We start from the raw sequence: 20,508 nt of genomic DNA, 5'->3' as shown, positions 1-20,508 counted from the left end.
CTGAACTTTAAAACACTGTCTGTCCTCAATCATGATGAATTTTAACATGAATAGGGGCAGACATTTGTTATTTCAACAAATAAAGAACTTGTTTGGAAGGAGGATTTATCACTCTGCAAGTAAAATGTAATGTTGATATTGTCATATATTTTCGCGACCTAACAAAACTGTCAACGTTGTTGACATTAGTTGAAATAACATGTTGTGAAATAAATATATCCTATTATTAACAATAACAATGTTTCATTTAAATCTCCAGACTGGATGACATTGATCATTGTTTCGACTTTAAATTTGTCAATATAGATTTTTGTTTTAATTAATATTATTATTGTGGACAAACATTGGCTCAAAAGTATTTAAAGCAACGAATTTAATTAGTGACAGTCACAACGTTTTTTTGACCCAGTGAAACCCTTGATTTTATTTCATGTTTTCTTCATTTAATTTTCTTTTAAAAGGCCACTGATGCTGAAACTGGAACCTGAAAGATTAACATGCAGTTCAATGATGATAAAAAAAACATCAAAATTCCCCCCCTCCCCCCCCCCCCCCTCCCACAAACACACACACCGGAAAGAAATATGATATCTACATATCTCTAATGCGTGTAGTCGGATGCTAGCCCAAGTCGGTTTGGAAATTGGCTACTAAGTTGTTTTCCTTAGCGCAAATGTAGATAGTAATACTAATATATTTATTATAATTTCATTACACAAAATGAGGAACAGCTTACAATTGGTGAAGTCATCCAATGCACTAGTGTTTACAATTAATAAGTATATAGTATTACCAAAGTATATACTTAAGTATATTTATAACCAAATGCCCTATTTTCCAAAATTACGCGTGAAATGTGCCCTTTTTGGGGAAGCTCCCCTCTATTTTGAAAAGCTGGCTGGAGCACTGATACATTTTCTACGATGCAGAATATCACAGATGTGAATGATTCATGTCATATCAATAGGACTGCTTTTGCATCATTCACGTACTTTTCGTTATACTAATATTAACAATAAAGATGTACATTACTTACTCATATTAAAAATTAATTACATGTACATATGAAATGTATTCCTTACATAAGCTCATGACTTTTAACAGGTTCTATTAATTATATACTGATAGAAATGAATTGATCTACCCTCTAAATGTGTATGCCGTATGTACATGTATCCGCAAACCTGTCTATACAACTGTTTCATCCTTACTAGGGTCAATATATTCATTGTGCCATTGGTTCGAAAGCTTAACCCATTTATGCCTAGCGTCTAGAAAAAAGGCCTTGGCAAACAGCGTAGACCCAGATGAGACGCTGCATGATGCGACGTCTCATCAGGGTCTGCGCTGTTTGCTTAAAGGAATTTCTGTAAGAAATATTCTAAATATAGAAATAAATATACTAGACATCCCTAATTTTTGGAAATAAATTGATCCAATTAAGAAGGATGGGAGAGTCCACTCTTGGACACCATGGGTTACATATCTAATGATAGGGTCCGTATAATGTATTACACCAAGTTGCCAAATGTATTTAAACCACACATTCCGTTCCCCTTCATACATATATTTCGACAATATCCAACACAGCCAGTGTTGAAACCTTACATATCGGTGCAGTATTAAGGGAGAAAATACATTTCTTTTGAACGGACGATGACAAGGCTGTAATTTTAAGTTATTGGTAAGTTAAACTTACGGGTCGGTGCTTCGTCTGGGTTGTATTCGCCTGTAAAGAGAAACACACACCAGTCACTTCGTTATATATATAAATATATTTGATAGTGATTTTTTTCAGTGATGTTGATGTTCGTTTTAATTGGAATATTTTTCATTCAAAATGGTGTCTTTACTAATTTATATATATATAAGCCACACGCTTACCACCTGTGATCTGAATACAATATGCCATCATATAATGTGATAAATGAAGTAAAATATGAAGCAACAGAAGTCTAATAATATTACATAATTGGACGTTACAGTTCTTTAATGACTTTATAGCATAGCCCGACTACACTATTTGAAATACTAATGACATGTATTGTTCATAGTGTATTATGTGAAACGAGAAGTATCGCTATTGGCCATCTTGGTCACCTTGAATGGTGTTTCGTTTATCTGTTTAACCCAGCTTTTCACTTTAAAATTACCTTTACATAACGCCAGTAGATCCGAATGAAACAATGCGAATAATTTTTTTACTGATAAGAGAGAAATTTCCCAGAATTTTTGCCATATCACTGCGTTTGTATACAGCGTAGAGGATGTACGGTACTATAAGTCAGGGCAATGAATTCCAGACTACTCTTTGTATTTTAATACGATGCATAGCCTAGGCACACATTTTTGCCCAGTTACAATTACGTGTTATAATCAATCTCGCAGAATTTTAGGGTCAGTACTCTGTAATTTAATCGTGAAGATAAACTCATACTAAGCCATGTGAGGAAGCATGACGGGATCTCCCGTTGTAATTGTTTTTTTTTCTACGAACACTATTGTCTTGTTTAAATGTAAGTGGCTAAGTGCACTTAATAACATACACATTTCATGGGTTGGATATGTGACTAACAAGTGAAAATATCAACAACATTTGAACATTTTATTTCAATTTAATTATTCAAAAACGTATTTTTCTAACTGTATTTCAAAGTCAGGATATAAGCCAAATATATTTTTAAAGATACTTCTTGTTTAACTTAACATTTTTACGCTGATTGTGTATTTTAAAGGAATTGCTTGTTTAACCTAATATATTAAAATATAGTTAAGATTATATTTACCTATATATATTTTATCCTTATATATGTTAATAAGTATGTTTTGAGATGATTTTGTTTGGTGATTTTTAAAAGTTGTAGTTTTAAATTAAAATTGCAGTACTTGTAATAACAGAAAGAGTAAAAGTAGTTAAAGGCTTACACAGTAGGTTACACAAAGAAACAATTCAATGGTTTTTGAGAACAATTGGTCGTTTTACTTAGACGGAAATATTCATTTGTTTTCACTTACATATGTATTCAAATTGGGTAGGTTTATGTAAAATTAATTATCCCAACGCTTTTCGAAAAGCGTGGGGATTATGTGGTTATCTCCGCCGTCTGTCCGTCCGTCCTAGCCACTATCTTCTCCTACACTATTAGCACTACAACCTTGAAACTTACACACATGGTGATTAAGAGCACATGTGCGACGGTGCACTATTTGTATTTTTTCACTCATTTTACTAAAAACATGCGGCGTGAGAATACGCGTCAGTCTCGGCCGCGCCATTTCTAGTTTATACATGTTTTGAAAATGGAGTTTATATGATATACTTGCATTCATAGTAAAACATAAAATCGAGTTTTGACGCCACAAAACTTTTTCATTTTGGAAGATTGGAAATAGATGAAATGTATACAGACAGATTCTTATAATAAGTGTCGCGTTCTGAGGAAACTGGGCACAATGTTTGTACGTAAAGTGTCGTCCCAGATTAGCATGTGCAGTCCGCACAGGCTAATCAGGGACGACACTTTCCGCTTTTAAGGTATTTTTAGTTTAAAGGAAGTCACTCCTTACCAGAAATCAAGTTTGGCATAAAGTTTCGTCCCTGATTAGCCTGTGCGGACTGCACAGGCTAGTCTGAGAAGACACTTAACGGCTAACACACATGCATTTTGCCCAGTTTTCTCAGAACGCGATTCATACAATGGTCATTCAGCATATCCTACCGCTACGGACCTTTTGCTGACATTTGGAGGACTCAGGAAATTTATCAATAATACTCATATGAATCTAAGCTACTGTATGCTTGTTAAACAGTGCATATATATTGTCAATATGTGCATTTTATCTAAACTTGCAATTTAGAAAGCAATAATTTCATTTTGAAAACAAAAGCTATATTAAATGGTTTTAAGTAACACACAACTAGGAGGCCTTCAGAGCTTTGATTTTATTTCAAATTGTACACGTTGAAAAATCTTGCCATTTAATATTTTAGACGTTTGATACAAAAATCTAGTCCGTATTACCTTCAAGTGACATTCCTTACGTTTGACAATCACGCAATTATCCGACTGTTCTCAAGATTATGATAGTATTTAACCACACTAGTCCAACTCAATCTCTTGCACGACGGTTACTCCTTTAAATATGACTCATATTATGAGGTCGATTTACATCGACGTAGATTACGTCTAATTATTTGGACTAGCACGACGGTTACATAGTTGCAATAATCCAACTCCCAGCTATTGACCCTCCGGGTCTGGCTGTACGTAAGTACTCATAAAAGCTCAGAGCATTCAAGAAGAACTAGACGGTTACATTACATTCACCAGAACGGTCTTTTGTTATGAAAGCGTCTCATTTATGTCATGATCATTCCAAGCGTTCATCATTGAGGTTACAGAATACTAAACTATCACTTACGGTTACATTGTATTCACTGCATTAAAGATCAAAGCGCTGAAGGCTCTGAGGATGTTCGCTATTGCATAATTTAACACGCAATTCATTTTTCAAAATCAATCGCAAGTTTGAAATGAACACACGCCATTCAACTCTATAAAGTGTGTGTCATAGCGCACGGGTCGAGTTTTGTGTGCACGTTTTATCATCCTTATTATTTCATAGAAATAACTTAGACAAAATAAAAACCACATGCTTTTGGAAGTTCTGAAAGCATAGAAAGTATGATGAAAATGGTAATGAGAACTTAATATAAAGAAAATTTGCAGTCACCATCATATTAAAGGAATATTTTTTCTAATATCAAATGACTATCTCACCAAGAATATAAATTCATAATGAAAGTTCCGTGTACAAAACTTTTGATTTTTGACACCATTTACAATTTCAAAATATACAATAATCTTCGTATCTTGTATATGGAGGAATAAAAGTATATAAACATTGCTGTTTATGCTTTACTTGTTACCCGAGCAGTTCACACGGTGTCAACAACGCTAACATAAACATAGGTATAGAGCACTAATGCGCTTTTAGGCGTAGCTGTTTCAGTTTTCATCTTAGTGACTTTTACATAACGCCAACAGACACGCATGAATATTTTCCAATATTTAATAAGCTGATTCGAGATACAACCACTGAATGTTTGCTACATCACTGCGTATGTGCTTAATTCAAAGGATGTAGCACTGTTCAGTGTAAGGAATTCCGGACTACTCTCTGTATGCTCAAACGAAACAAATTGTGGCCCTGTTACAATTACGCGTTACAGTCCATCTCGCAGAATTTCACTTTCGCCTCCAAGATGAGAAAACAATCATTAGCGAAATAGTATAGTGTCACGATAAGAGAAAATCATTTAATTATCATACCACAATGTTTGCCGCAGTTGGTCAGCACGTCTGGAAATCATTCCTTAATGTGTGGATAGGCTGCCATTATTAACAAGTTTGCTATTTTGAATTCAATTTTGTATCAAAAAGCATTGTTCTTAAATGTGGCATTTTCAATTCGCGATGAGATTTGTAATGAACCTCGTCATGCGAAAATGGGTCTTATTCCATATGCGCCCATCATATAAATAGCCCACCCAGCTATCCCTCCTTCAGGTAAGGAGAAACATAACATAATGAGTGATTTTAAAGCGAACAGCATCGCCTATGGCCTGACTGCGCAAAAGCACATGCTGGGTTTAACAAACGCTTGCCGAAACGCATAAGACCCATTTTCGCATGACGGCGCTTTTGACGTGTGATTTATTTGTGTCGAAAGAAAACTGCGTTTAAATCAAATATAAACATACGATTTATTTCGATAGTGAAGAAAGATACCCATAACAATATAAAGAAGTGAAACTCCAGCTGCTGGAGCAGTATTGAATTTTCATTAAAAACAATTAGTAGGTCCTTTATTTAAGGCAAGTGACCGATTGCCCAAACAGTACAAAACAGCACAATACAGCACAATACAAACCAACATAAACACAAAATACAAGGCATATGAGGACACATATGAAGTGCTCTCCCGTAGTATATTTTTTATTTACTCACACTAATGTGTGGTTTGACAATGCTATCACACATTTTATGCGGTGAATATGCAGCTTACAAGTGAAAAACACAACACAATAGTTTAACTTTTGTTTAATTGTATTTAATTATTTAGAAAAGTAAATTGCTAACTTTATTTCAAAGTCAGCGTATACGCCGACTACATTTTTAAAAGACATTTATTGTTATAAATATATTTAATATAATACATGTATATTTAGTTGCTTTCGGTTTTAGCGATTATAAAGCATTTTCGAGGTTGCCTATAGTATGCCTGTAGTAATTGATGAACTCATATCCAACTGTCTATGTATTGAGAACTGTGAATATAAACAAGCTAAACCTTCTACAAACCTTCTACTATCGCGTTGCTAGCACCCGTAAATACAAAAGATCACCGCTATCTGTTGAGAACCGAAGAACGTTTTACAGAAATACCCACTGTAGTAGCATGAACGAGGTTATAAAACAGGTCATTCGTATTATTATTATAAATTGTTTGTTATATTCGAGTTAAGCGATTATGAAACTTTTTTTTGTCTATCGTATCGCTGACTTATTGTTGAACTTATGTTCAACGTTTTATAAATTGAGAATATAAATAAGCGTCAACTTTTTCCCGAATCTCTCAATTTACGACCTGTACTACGTCATTGAGTTGTATGTGAGAGCGTAACCTATTGCGTTGTTATCGCCCGTAAACGTTCCTTTGTTTATCGACAAGCTATCATGAATGCCAAAACACCCGCGAAAAAAAACCACGTGACCAAATAGGACGCTAAACGCAAATACCATGCGACTACGACTTTTATTATGTAAGAACGTTCCGCAATTCCTTTGAAGCCGGGGCCTTGTGATTGCTATTACGTAAAGAATTGACCTCTAACTGAAGTAAGCCAAGGAAACGCAGCACCTAATTGACCCATTCCTTCTATGTGCGAAGGCAGATTGAATTTTACTAATGTATGGTTTGCCTATAAGTACACACATTATAATGCGGTAAATATACGACTATCAAGTAAAAAACACTATAATTAAACTTTTGTTTTGAATTAAGTTATTAAGAAACCAAAATTCCAAACCTTATTTCAAAACAGCAAGACTACATATTTTAGAGAATATTCTTGTTATATTTGAATGTTTTTTTAACAGTTTCAGCGATAATGAAACATTTTTTATGTTGTCTATCGTATCCCTGTAATAATTGTTGAACTCGTGGTCAACGTATTATTAATTGAGACCTGTGAATATAAACAAGCGTAACCTTATACTAGTGCGTTATTCTCACCCGGACTCCCCTTTGTTTATCGCCAGCCTCAGTTTTATGAATGAGATGAGCGAAAATACTACGTCACAATGACGCAGCAAAAAGTGGACTATTTTAATCATTCATAAACAATCTCCTCCGCGACACGTACGATACGATCATTGTTTTTTATTCTTTTCTATAAAACACCATTCGAAACTATTGCATTTAACATGATATTAATATAATGTTTCCATTATTGAATAAACATAATTGGAGAACTCAAACCTCTTGCATAAATTATACAACTCTTTCTTGCGCGGTTAAGTAAGCGGGAATTGGGCTAATCATACCTAGGCCGTACCGATCTGAATTTTACACTAAGCACTTTAGACAGTCGCTAAAGCGACCATCTAAAAACCATCTCATACCATGATATCTTATATAATTCTTAATTCATTATTATAAAATTGATATGGTTTCTTTTTTATGTTAAGAAACCAACATACATACACACGTCGAAGCATTTCCTAACGTCACAAAAAAATATGTTCAATTGTTTACATTTGTGAAGTGCGTGGAATGTTTCCATCTGCGTATATGGGCAATAAATTAGTTCCAAAGAGTTGCATTAAAACTCGCAAGTTTTTGCACGATATATCGTACATTTAAAAGTCATATTTCTTAATTTGATGCATGCGATCTTAAATATCCAATCAAATATACATTGAATGCGTTTGTTCGGTTTTACCTATTTCATAGACAAAATGGCAAGCTGAGCATTTCGCAGAGTTGTATGTGAGAGCAATGAACGACAACTCTGCAGGGAGATTTTGTATGTGAGAGCAAGGAACGACAACTCTGCAGGAAGATTGTAGTCCAACTGCGTTTATATTGTGAATGTTTACTTGCAAAATGAAACGCATCAGCGCTTTAAAGGAACGTGTGAAATGTATTACCGTGTATCCACTATGTTCTTTACATAGAAACGGCTTAACTGATGTATTGATCACACTGGGTATGCGGGTACTTTGATACAGATGGCTCTTCGATACAAGAAAACAACAAAAGCCACGCGCGAGAGGTAAGTTCATCGTTTTTTTTAAAGTTATATCATATAGATTAGTTTTTTTAGACAAGGTGCATGGTCGAGTTGATAAATGGCGTACATTTTTTTATTGCAAAGAAAAACATCACGGAAGAATGGTAGATTTTTCCCCAAAAAATAGAAAATTCGGTCGGAAAACAGTATAAACTGGATGTACAGTGTGGCCAATACACCTCATAAAATCCTTTGTCGTTGGTGCTCATTATAATCGCATCATGAAGACGATACTAATGCGTAGCCACCAAATTTAAAAGAGATTGGAAAACTCCCTTTATATTGAGCTTTACACTTTCCTTTCCCTTTTATTATCATATTCCAAAGGGATAAGAACATGTTTCGCTAATTCGTTTTTAATTTACGTCAGTACATACATTTTTATTTATCGTCTGCTTACTAAGACAGTATTCCAGAGCGATTACCGCATTTCTGATTCACTAAATAGAGTGTTATATCTGGAAAAAAAGTGGCGAGTCATCTGGAATCGAAGTGCCATTGTCTTTAGGATGATCGGTAAAAGAAGTGTCCATGAAAATTTGGCATCCGACTAACATTTGAATTTCCTCAAATACGCTATTCAACTAAAATTAAACATGTAGTAACAATAATGGAGATATTAATCTTTTATTTCGATTACTTGGCACGTTCTTGATTTATTTCCAAGTATTTTTATTTTGTTGAAATACGTACTGATCATCGAATTCATGACGATTATCGATGACATTTTTTGCACTGTTTTTTTTCACGACTTTCTTGCTCCGCAATACGAAGTACTATACCATTTATCGACCAAACAATTTTACGTGTCTGAAAACCAAATGAACAGAACATAAATGCAAAAAAGCTGAATAACTCAACTCTCGCGCGTGGCTTTTGTTGTTATCTGGTATCGACGTGCCATCTGTTATCAAAGTATCCGCATACCCGGCGTGTTGATACAGGTATGTATATTATGATAATATACATACCTGATTGATAGTATCTTTGCGGGTGTGAAATCGGACACCACAGAAAAACGGATCAGTTGGGTATAAGCGAGATTATGCTGTGTATTTATCCCATTTTCAACGCGACATTGACAGTATAACACCTTATGGAATTTACTAGCCTGTATTCATCCTTGTGGGATATACCTGTCGCGTGCACGGACTACTTTTTACTTTACCACTGAATGATTTTTCATAAGAAATAAAGTCGAGAAAACTATAGCTTCAAAAGTATGAGACCTTCAACCTTTAAATCTAGTCATATGACATTTTTCGCCATCCGTATAATGAATCAGCTGATAAATGGCGTCATAAAATGACATACTTATTGCGTCATTTTCCCCATTTTTTTGACGCTTTATTATAGACGCGACTTATTTCACATGTACATGTACTGTATATCGACATAATTGTCACTTTATAACATTTTCCTTATTTCGTGTAATGTGCATTGTTTATAATCCATCCATATAATTTTGACATTTAAGAATGTACAACAAGCCATACAAATTTCGCACAATTCATAAATAATCTGCAATATTTGCTTTCCGTTAAAATTCACGTTAGGCATAGAGCTGTGTAAAGTATAAGATGATAAAAATAGCACCACACTGGAATTCGGAACGTCCCATTTTGTTCACGGATATTATCCACTCATTTATCTGTTGTGTAATGGAATGTTTTCCATTCTTTGTGTATTTATATATTAAATTATTTTGTAAAATATAGGCACTTACCATAGACAAATAAAACATTGTGCAAGTTTAAACATAATTATGTTTGTATGCAGAAATCTGCAAATGCAACCGAGTTTACCAACGGCTATTATTTGATAAACTGCTCCGGTTCATTTTAACAGCAGTAATGTAAATAGAGTACATGACGTAGCGTGTGATGAAGAAGAAAGTTTATTGAGTTCGTAAACTCATTTGAATATAGTGATAGATGGCATAAGGGTCTTTATTTAACTATGCTTAAATAATAATAAAGACCCTAGATGCAAAATCGTCAATTATTGAGTTTAATGGATTATTAGATGGATTTTAAAGGATAATTAAAGGTAAGAAACTAGTTCGAACGTGTTTTTGGTTTTTGTTTGTACTTTTGTCGTTCCCAGTTCTCGAGGAAACGATTGGCGCCATTGATGCATCGGATCACACACGGCATACCCATAACATTTTATAAAAAACACGTTCTTCGCATCCTTAAATTCTTCGTCCGAAGTCGGAAACGTATTGCCCTGTATATTAAGTCAAATAAAGTGTCAGTCGCTGCAATTGTCTGTTTACTTGTCGAAATTGTCAAGGTCGTCGATGGTGTACGTGTATCATAATGTGGACATCGACATCATTTTGTAAGGAGCAATCGCCGCCCTATTGGATTTTGATCATTTTCTTTCGAAAATAAAATGAATTAGGCCTCTAGTAAAGTAAAATCTTCTTTTTGCGGTCGTAAAGTGTTACAATTCGCATACTGCGTAAAATTTAAAAACAGCATGATGGTGATTTTTTTACTAGTTTTACAGTTTGTGTTTTATTTTTTAAAGACAATTTTGCGTACCAGAACAAAAACATTTATATCACTACGCATGGTTACATTCGTTAGATTTAAGCGCTTTTAAGACTGAATTAAAATTATTGTTAAGGTTATTAGATCTATTTATGTTAAATGTCACGTTGAAAAAAATTGGGATAAATAGAATACTAGGATTAGCGTTGAGTACAGAGAAGTTTATGTTGCTCGGCTCGAACACCGAAAGCGCTCGCCAAGGCTCGGGCTCCCGGCCTTCTAAGCCTCGCAACATAAACTTTTCTGTATTCAACGCTTACCTAGTATTCTCTATGTATTAAAGAAGATGCATTTTAATTAACATTTTTAACAAGATGTATTTTTTTCGAATTGTGATGCTATTATGTAACTTTTATTATTTACATGAATCGTTTTATAAATACATTATTTTATTTTTATATTTCTCATAATGCTATTGTCATCATTTGGCTATAACTTCTGAAAAGCATAGCAAAACGTACATTTTGTTGATATTTGGACAACCGCTAAGTTATTTCTAGAACTCTATAAAGCAATAGACCTATTGTGTTTTTTAAACTTTAAAAGCAGTTTATTTTTTTTAAAGAATGTTTAATTTTGAAAAGAAGGCTAGAACCAATAACCTGAAATAGCAAACATATAAAATGTTCACAAAATGGCCACTAAATATTAAGATTATAAAATAAAATAAAGTCCATGTTACCTGGATGTGACATTCTTAACGTTTAACAATCACGCAGTTATCATACAGTTCTCCAAATTATAATCCAAATTAAAATGTTTTGGAATTTCACATAAGTGCAGGCTATTTTAACAAGTAACATAAAGTATATTAACGCTTATAAGGTTTTTTCTGTAACCATCAAAATATTTACCTAGATACGGTCGATCCCTTTGCGGCTACATTGCTTTATGTATCGATTGAATCTTCGCGAGTTTGAAATCGGACACCACAGAAAATGTATCAGTCGGGTTTATACGGAATACCGTTGGACCATCGTGGTTTAAAGTACGTATATGTGGTCAAGATTGTGCATAATTGTTTACACTTTTTAAACGAGAGATACGTTTGAGTTGAAATGTGATGCTACGAAGTTACATTTTTTTACTTCAATGTTTTATTAAAAAATGTGCGGTTTATGTGCCCTTAAAATGGTTTTTAATCCTAACTGCCGTGCTCTGCATTAACAATCGAAATTCGATGTCCCAGAGAAATTAATTAGTGTTTATCTGTGTCTAGAGTTTTGTCATTTCACTTAATTTATGGCAATATGCCACTTGCCTCAAATAAAGGAGCTTTGAAATATGATAAGAATGATCTCCCGTTTTGTAAACTTAAGTTTCACAATGTGTTCATTTCATTCTGGTGAGTGTTTCATTGCTGAATTTTAAATAAGTTTGAAACACGCATTCGTTCAATTCACAAGTTTATCGCAACGGGACTCTGTAAAACAATCTTAGTTTTTCGTCGTTGCTCTCCAAACTCACTTTTGACCTTAATTTCTTTTGATAATTTACCGAAAATAATGAACGTCAATCGAAATTAGTAATTCTTCCAAGTTTTTGGAATGCCAACTTAATGAAATTGTTTAACGTTTATTAACACGTATTGCATACGTGTTCAGGAAAACTGTTTAAATAAAAAAATAAATAAAGGTGTAATCAGATCTATTACGAACACTTGGAAATTGAATATACTTGTACATAATAGTGTAATATTCTTTCATATTATGTGATTACTACAAGTATTATATGCTTTGCCTATATGGGCGACAAGAATAACAATTTTGATGATGAACGAGAGATTCAGGTCAAACATAAAATTCACTTGGTGTTGTTTTGACAAATCCCCACAAAAGTGGCTCGTCCTGATGATTATTTTTTAACGCAAAAATACGTCTCAAAACTGATGTAGCCTAAAGTTACTATTGTTTTTGATAATCTTTTAAGTCTTCAATTGTACGATCTAACTAAAGGGAGCCCGAGAAATAATAAGAGAATTATTCTTAAAATTTCGCGCTATAAAGTTGAGCTAGATCTCAAGCTTTATTGAGCTAAAACAATCAAATGCCCAATTTAAATAAATGGTGAATTTAAATTGTATCATTTTAAAAATCATTTTTATTTCAATCTGTATGTGACTGCATTTGATGATTGTTACAAGTTGATGTTTTAGTGTTGTTTAACAGCTTACTGCAAGTAAACGTGAAGTGAAAAACGTACCGTTATGTTCCCTTTCTTTATAACGTGGCAGAAATACACTAATAGCTACAGGGTCTTCCCCAGGCCATTTAAGCGCCCCTTGCCGGGGCGCTTGAATTTCGAAATCAGAGTCCCCGGGGCGCTTGAAATTTTCCGATCAATGTATTCTTCAGGAAAAGAAAGTGGAGATTGTCCAAAAAAATCAAGGTTTCCCTATCAGCTGCCATACTAAGTACACGTATTGTTTACAGTACGGTATGGGAAACGAAAAGTCATGTAACCGGCCATCTTGGAATTATGCTATTTCATTTTTAGAATTAATCTCCATCTTAATATTGATTTCAAAGCCGATTGTCCATTGTAAACAGTTGGTCGTTTCTTAGAAAAAGAAATGGTTGTTTCCAATAATATTTCCAATCAAATAAGGTAGATATTAATAAACACTTGTTTTGGTAGCCGGTTTCTAGCAAGTAGGTGCATTCATAGATAAAAATCAATGCTATTTCCGACGTCATGATGTTGGTGATTACAAAAAGTTAAACTTTGAATTAAATACTAAAAAGTATACACATGTTGTAAACAGTTGCGATTTATTTGACTTTGCGATTTGAAAAGTGAGCTATAAGTGAACTATACAAATGCTTTGCAATAGCGATTTAAATCAGAGTGTTTTTTTTTTGTTTGGATTTTATTTGTAAACGTTGGAAACCATGTGTCATTGAAATAATATATTAAAGATGTTCAATTATAAAGATGTAGTCAGGATTACCCGGATGTGACAACTGTACGTTTGGCGCGAAGATCACACAGATATAAAACAATTTTTCAACAAGTCGACCTCCGTTTAAAAAGTCTATTTTAACTAGCCAAATTAACAAAGTAAAACACACGAGCGCTTTTACGACTTTTGTGAGATTTATCTGTAAAATAAGCCTTAATCATGAATACAACAATATATTGTATCAATCATTTTATTCACATAGATACGGCCAAAGAGCTGCATTGATTTCTGTTTTCGGGGATGAAATCGAAAAAACAACAAACAGAAAAATGCCCGAGAATGGTACATATGGACGATGGTCCACCGTCGCCCAACTAAAATAGCGTGTTCAACCATGTATGCGCATGCTCAGTGGCGGGCGCAGTAAATGGTTAAAGTGAAAGTAGATTTCGCCGCCATTTTGTGTGGTTGGTAAAATGTGGTTTGTGTCCAAATAAGAAGACGGTATCTATTGTATATTGACCCCATACTTATGTCAACCCATGCAAAAGACGTCGGACCGCGGACATTTCCGATAAAATTTGCTGAGGTCTGGGATAATTCCCGAAACTGTCGGACCTCGTGTCAGAAAAAATATATTAGGAAATTAATATGCTAAAAAATGCGAACTCGTTTATGTTTGTTTTACTTTGATAGATTATTTAAATTTAGAATTTAAACTAATTTTACCAACCAGTCGAACTTGCTATCTTTGCTGGTGATGCAGGGTTTTCACTGACACCCAAAAAAGTTGTCGCCACTTTTTTGCGACGAGAAACCTTCGGTTAATCTGACCTTATCTTTAATGACAATCATAAAAAAACTTACTACTAAATACTGTCACTGACTATGTTATAAATTTAATAACTATAATTTCTTATAATCACCCAAATTACAAGAAGTAACTTTAATAAGTCTTAATTCGCTTTATTTGTATATCAATAAGATAAACATCACAGGTGACAAAATAATCAAATAATGTTAAGTTGAGACAAGCTAAACGTTTAATTGACTTCAACCCAAAGGTTGGCATGGACTAGAAAGGAGTCCTTGGACACCATGGAGTGGTCCGCTGCAACAGCAATGGTCTTTTTTTCTCCAGACATGTGATGAGCATGAACTTCTGATCACAAACACTATCTTGCCCCTTTACACCCGTTACCGAACGTCATGGATGCATCCTCGCCGAAAACCAACAGTATCTTATTGACTATGTTATCTTGAGAAAGAGTTACAGGCGGGATGAACATTGCCAAGTTAAAGACTGTCAGCTGCAAGCTTTCCTTTGTAAATGCTCTGGAAGCGCGTTGGATTGGACATTACTCAGAAAACTGATTTATGCTACAACCCTTGGGGCAAGAAACACAAGGCCTGGTTTGATGAGAGGACATTAAACAGTTATTGGATGAGAAACACCACCTCCACTAAGCCTACATCAGAAACACAAAGTCCGTAGCCAGGAAGAATGCCTTCAACAAAATAAGCATAAACTTTGTCAGATACAAGATGCTTTGGTAGCGGATCCGTGGTCTAGTGGTAACAGACTGGCTTCACAATCCAGAGATCGCTGGTTCGATCCCCCACTGCACCTAACCTACTAACTCGTCTTTCGCATGAGACGTTAAACCGAGGTGCAGTGTACTAGGTGCTATACACCGGGCACTAAAAGACCAAGGGTCACCTCTGGAACGGGGTGTCTCCTGTATCTTGCACTATCCCCCGTAACCAACTAACACGTCTTTCTGGGGGCGATGGCCATATGGGAGACAATCGATAAAAATCGATAAAAAAAAACACAACAACAACAAGATGCTTTGATCAGAAAAAAAGCCGTTGAAAGCTATGCCGATAGGAACAATTATAAGAAATGTTACGACGCGTTAAAAGATGTGTACAGACCCACTATGTTTTCTATCAAGCTCGCAAAGACATGCGCATGGGAAAAACACTTAATGACCCATTTTTATTTAATGTAGGGCCTTTTCCGCCATATGCCACGGGTCCGAAATTTGGCCCCATTCCCAATGCAAATCTGGTTGTTTTTTTCCCAATAGAAAAAAATCCCAATTCCAATTTTTTGTTAACCTTTAAATATATAAGTTAACCTGATCCTGTGTAGAAAATAGAACAAAGGCTGTTTGTAAAACATGCATTCCCACATATGGACTGTCAGTTGTAGATGCAGCCATTGTGTGAATACGTTTTTGTCACTGTGACCTTGACCTTTGACCTAGTGACCTGAAAATCAATAGGGATCATCTGCCAGTCATCATAAATGTACCTATGAAGTTTCATGATCCTAGGCCTAGGTATTCTTGAGTTATAACCCGGAAACTATTTTACTGTTTCGAGTCACTGTGACCTTGACCTTTGACCTAGTGACATAAAAATCAATAGGGGTCATCTGCCAGTCATGATCAATGTACCTATGAAGTTTCATGATCCTAGGCCTAAGCATTCTTGAGTTATCATCCGGAAACCATTTTACTATTTCGAGTCACTGTGACCTTTACCTTGTGACCTGAAAATCAATAGGGGCCATCTGCCAGTCATGACCAATGTACCTATGAAGTTTCATGATCCTAGGCCTAATTATTATTGAGTTATTTTCCGGAAACCATTTTACTGTTTCGGGTCACTGTGACCTTGACCGTTGAACTAGTGACCTGAAAATCAATAGGGGTTCATCTGCCAGTCATTTTCAATGTTCCTATGAAGTTTCATGATCCTAGGCGTAAGCATTCTTGAGTTATCATCCGGAAACCATTTTACTGTTTTGAGTCACTGTGACCTTGACCTTTGACCTAGTGACCTGAACATCAATAGGGCTCATCTGCCAGTCATGATCAATGTACCTATGAAGTTTCATGATCGTAGGCGTCAGCATTACTGAGTTATCATCCGGAAACCATTTTACTGTTTCGGGTCACTGTGGCCTTGACCTTTGACCTAGTGACCTGAAAATCAATAGGGGTCATCTGTCAGTCATGATCAATGTACCTATGAAGTTTCATGATCCTAGGCGTAAGCATTCTTAAGTTATCATACGGAAACCATTTTACTGTTTTGATTTACTATGAACTTGACCCTTGACCCTTGACGTGTGACCTAGTGACCTAAAAGTCAACAGGGCTCATCTGCCAGTCATGATCAATTTACCTATGAAGTTTCATGATCCTAGGCCTAAGCGTTCTTGAGTTATCATCTGGAAACCATCTGGTGGACGAACCGACCGACTGACCGACCGACCGACATGTGCAAAACAATATACCCCCTCTTCTTCGAAGGGGGGTATTCCGGAAACCATCTGTTGGACGGACCAACCGACCAACCGACCGACATGTCCAAAACGATATGCCCCCTCTTCTTCGAAGGGGGCATAAAAATATTGCATAATTAAATTATCTGTTGCCTTGAATTTGTTTTAAAAACAGTAAAATATGTATAATTGATTTTTTAAGACTTTCCTTCTTTTCTCCAAAACCGGTGTTTTGCGCGATTTTTTTTACCTAAAAAAAGCCAGGCACTTTCCCCAAAATCAGATAAAAAACCCTGCACTTATCACACATGTTCATAATATTTTGTAAAATTTTAATAATATGTTATCAAAATAGTTGTTATTTACCAGTTAACGGCTTCTTTGAAATATAAGAAACACTATTTACATGCGATTATTTTTCCCAATTATTTGCGATTAATTTTTTGCCCAAAATGGGGTTTTTCACAACGCGAAATTCCCGAATTTCCAGTGTGGCGTTTTCCCAAAATGGAGCGGAAAAGGCCTGGATATATAACAGAACCTCGTGTATTTGGAACACTATGGGTTAAAAGAAATGTTTTCTGGAAATGTTAAGTATTACAGACCAACAAACAGGCACATTAACTAAGTGATTTTAGTTTCCCCACATACACACCTATTCCAAGTGGGTATATATGAATTGCCTTTTGAGGAAAACTATGTACAACAAGCAAATTCGTTGAATTGATATCCCCCGCCAATATGCTTCTGGACACAAAAGTGTTATATTTGACACTCAAAAAAGCATTTTTTTCAAGATACAAAGGGCCATAACTCCGTTATTAACAGATGGTGCACAATGCAATATGGCGTGCCTCATCCTCTTATTGATATACAATATATATATACTCCTACCAAGTTTCAATGAAATCCGCCAAAGCATTTCCAAGATATGGCTCCAGACACAACTCAAGCATTTTTTCGATATACAAAGGGCCATTACTTAGTTATTAAGGGTTTACAATGCGATTTGGCGTGTCTCATTCTCTTATCCATATATATATACTCATACCAAGTTTCAATGAAATCCGCCAAAGCACTTCCAAGATATGGCTCCGGGCGGACGGAAAGAAGGACGGAAAGACGGAAGGAAGGTCGGACGGACAACGCCAAAACAATAACTCTCCGCCTATGGCGGGGGATAATTATATGAGTTAATACATTGCTATTAGGTGTTTTAATTTTCTTCTACTACAATTTTGCATTCTATTTAAATTAGGCAATTGCACAACATTTTAGAACTACCAATTATAAAAACCTGTTAAATTGATATTGATAAACAAAAAAATATCCATAAAACTTAAATAATTTGCCTACAGTCATTTCGGCATGAATTTTCAAGCATTAAATATTCATGAAGTACACTATAATCAAATTCAATAGCATTGGATATGTTTCAAGCCTTCAGTTACCTGCATGTATGTTGAGTATTGGCTCCTTAGCAAGTATTAAACAATGTGTTATCTCTGTTTCATCTCATAAACCGGTCACTACAAAGTTTATTAAAAACAGATATCAAACAGGTATATAAAAATGATCAATTATGAAAAATGACAATTTCGGTGAATAAATCACTTGAATAGGCTTTGCATTGTCCAAATTATAGTGATCTTATTTTTAAATATACATAATTAAAGGGGTAGAATGATGGTTAATACCTTATTATATTTTGAAAAATAATATTAAATTTAAACAAGACTGGATTAAATGGTTGCTGGACACATTTGTTTGTTTAATGTCTCCATTTTATAAACGCTCATTAAAACATTTGGATACCTAAATAAGGAGTTGTCGCTACGGAGACTTTAAGTATGCATGGGGCAATTGGTAGTAGTAATAATATATAATGAAATGTACATAAATATCCACGATACACATGCACACTATTACTAAGAGGACTTTAGTGAAGTTAAAATTTCATGGAAGTAGGTTTTGTGCAGGCACAAGTCTGACTCCCACTAAAGGCATCTATGTAAAACAAAAAAATAAAACATCTTTTTTTAGATAATTACCATTTTAAAAACATAGAATATGCATTGTCATGGGGAAATACTTTTCATTTTCCCCTTTAAACAGTTTGAATTTTCTGATAAGATCATTCACTCAATTTACAAACTTTGATTCAAAGAGGTGAGGTTTTTTGGAGCCTAAAATCTCCTTGTGCCCACTGATGTCTAAAGATTCTGTTAAAACCTTTTGAATCTTTTTATTTTATCATAGAACAATATAACATTTATAAAGGCTTATGTGTCACTGCTTAAATTGTTTTCAACAGAAAGGGTCAACGAGGCAAAAGATAAATCTCAGACTAGAATGATAATAGACCAGTATTGGTAGTGCTTTTGTCATTTAATTATGGCTAGTTAACCCAGACAGTTTAACGAGATATGATCCATTGTTTAAATATCCTTTGTAACTGAATGATCCCAGAGCCCAAATTACAGCAATCATGACAGAGGCCCATTTGTTATTGTGTTGCAAAAAAGTATCACCGCTCCAGGGGATTTTTTTTTAAGTTTTAACATAAGGCTTTTTTTTTAAAAATAAATAAATAAATATTTTGAGATATTCTTTATAAATCGTAAGGGCTGGAAGGAGGACGTACTTTTAAAAATATTTATCCAATACTTAAGCTGCAGTGTCGTTTTCGTTAAAAATCGGGTCCGGTATTCGGCCCCATTCCAAATGGAAAAAAAAGTGACGTAGCAAGCTCCAAGTGCCATTCTAAGAACCAGTCAAATATATTGCACAGTGCTTCGCGACGCAATTTTTGTGGTTTAATTGCATTTAACTGGCTTCAATCCTTCTGATCATTGTAAATCCAAAGCGGGGAACCACACGACCGTTGCTTGTTCCTTGCAGGGACCTATACAAACAAAGGGATGTGCAACCTCGCGATATCCCGATACAGCACGCGAAATAAATCAGTGCGCGAGATTTGATAATCTCGATGGATGGTCCTTGTGTAGCGATAATGCGGCTACACGATATCGATTGCGAGGGATTTCGCTTATTGAGCGGGTTACGTTTTTTCGGATTCAAATTATATTATGTTAATTAAACAAGTACCTATTCGTTCAATTGTTGCGTTGTTGATCTCAAAATCAATCATTAATTAGTCTAATTATTACGCAGTATGTCGAACGGGGACCCAATTATCGGACCCTTTGATGAATATTAATTGCCGGTTGTTTCGCCAGGGTTAAATTGCCGTTGTTTATCGCTCGTATGTGCATGTACAAAAGACCGGTCTTTTAATAGAATTAAAATTTTACCATGTTTTGTTTGAAATAGCAACATAATCAAGACATGTTAAGTGCAAACAACTCAAAATGTATAACTGTTCTTTTAA

The 20,508-nt window shown here is 34.9% G+C and overlaps 1 protein-coding gene across 2 annotated transcripts in view; it reads right to left on the bottom strand.

Annotated features, from left to right (window-relative positions):
• LOC127834553 (protein SSUH2 homolog) overlaps positions 1 to 11,729 on the bottom strand; it is a 30,830-nt gene extending 19,101 nt beyond the window's left edge. Inside the window, exons 1-2 of one of the 2 annotated variants that reach the window (XM_052360542.1) lie at positions 11,600 to 11,729; positions 1,700 to 1,729 (exon numbers count right to left, since the gene is read on the bottom strand). In XM_052360542.1, the coding sequence (XP_052216502.1) occupies positions 1,700 to 1,729; positions 11,600 to 11,612 (43 nt within the window). In that variant the 5' untranslated portion in view covers positions 11,613 to 11,729. Of the gene's footprint in view, positions 1 to 1,699; positions 1,730 to 4,022; positions 4,376 to 11,599 lie in introns of those variants that run through there. The other variant, XM_052360541.1, reaches the window with a different exon arrangement.
• Positions 11,730 to 20,508: the final 8,779 nt, after the last annotated feature.

The sequence above is a fragment of the Dreissena polymorpha genome, chromosome 6, assembly GCF_020536995.1.
Source record: "Dreissena polymorpha isolate Duluth1 chromosome 6, UMN_Dpol_1.0, whole genome shotgun sequence".
Lineage (NCBI taxonomy): Eukaryota > Metazoa > Mollusca > Bivalvia > Myida > Dreissenidae > Dreissena > Dreissena polymorpha.
The sequence above is the reverse complement of the archived record's forward strand: the minus strand, read 5'-3'. Positions and strand labels throughout refer to the sequence as shown.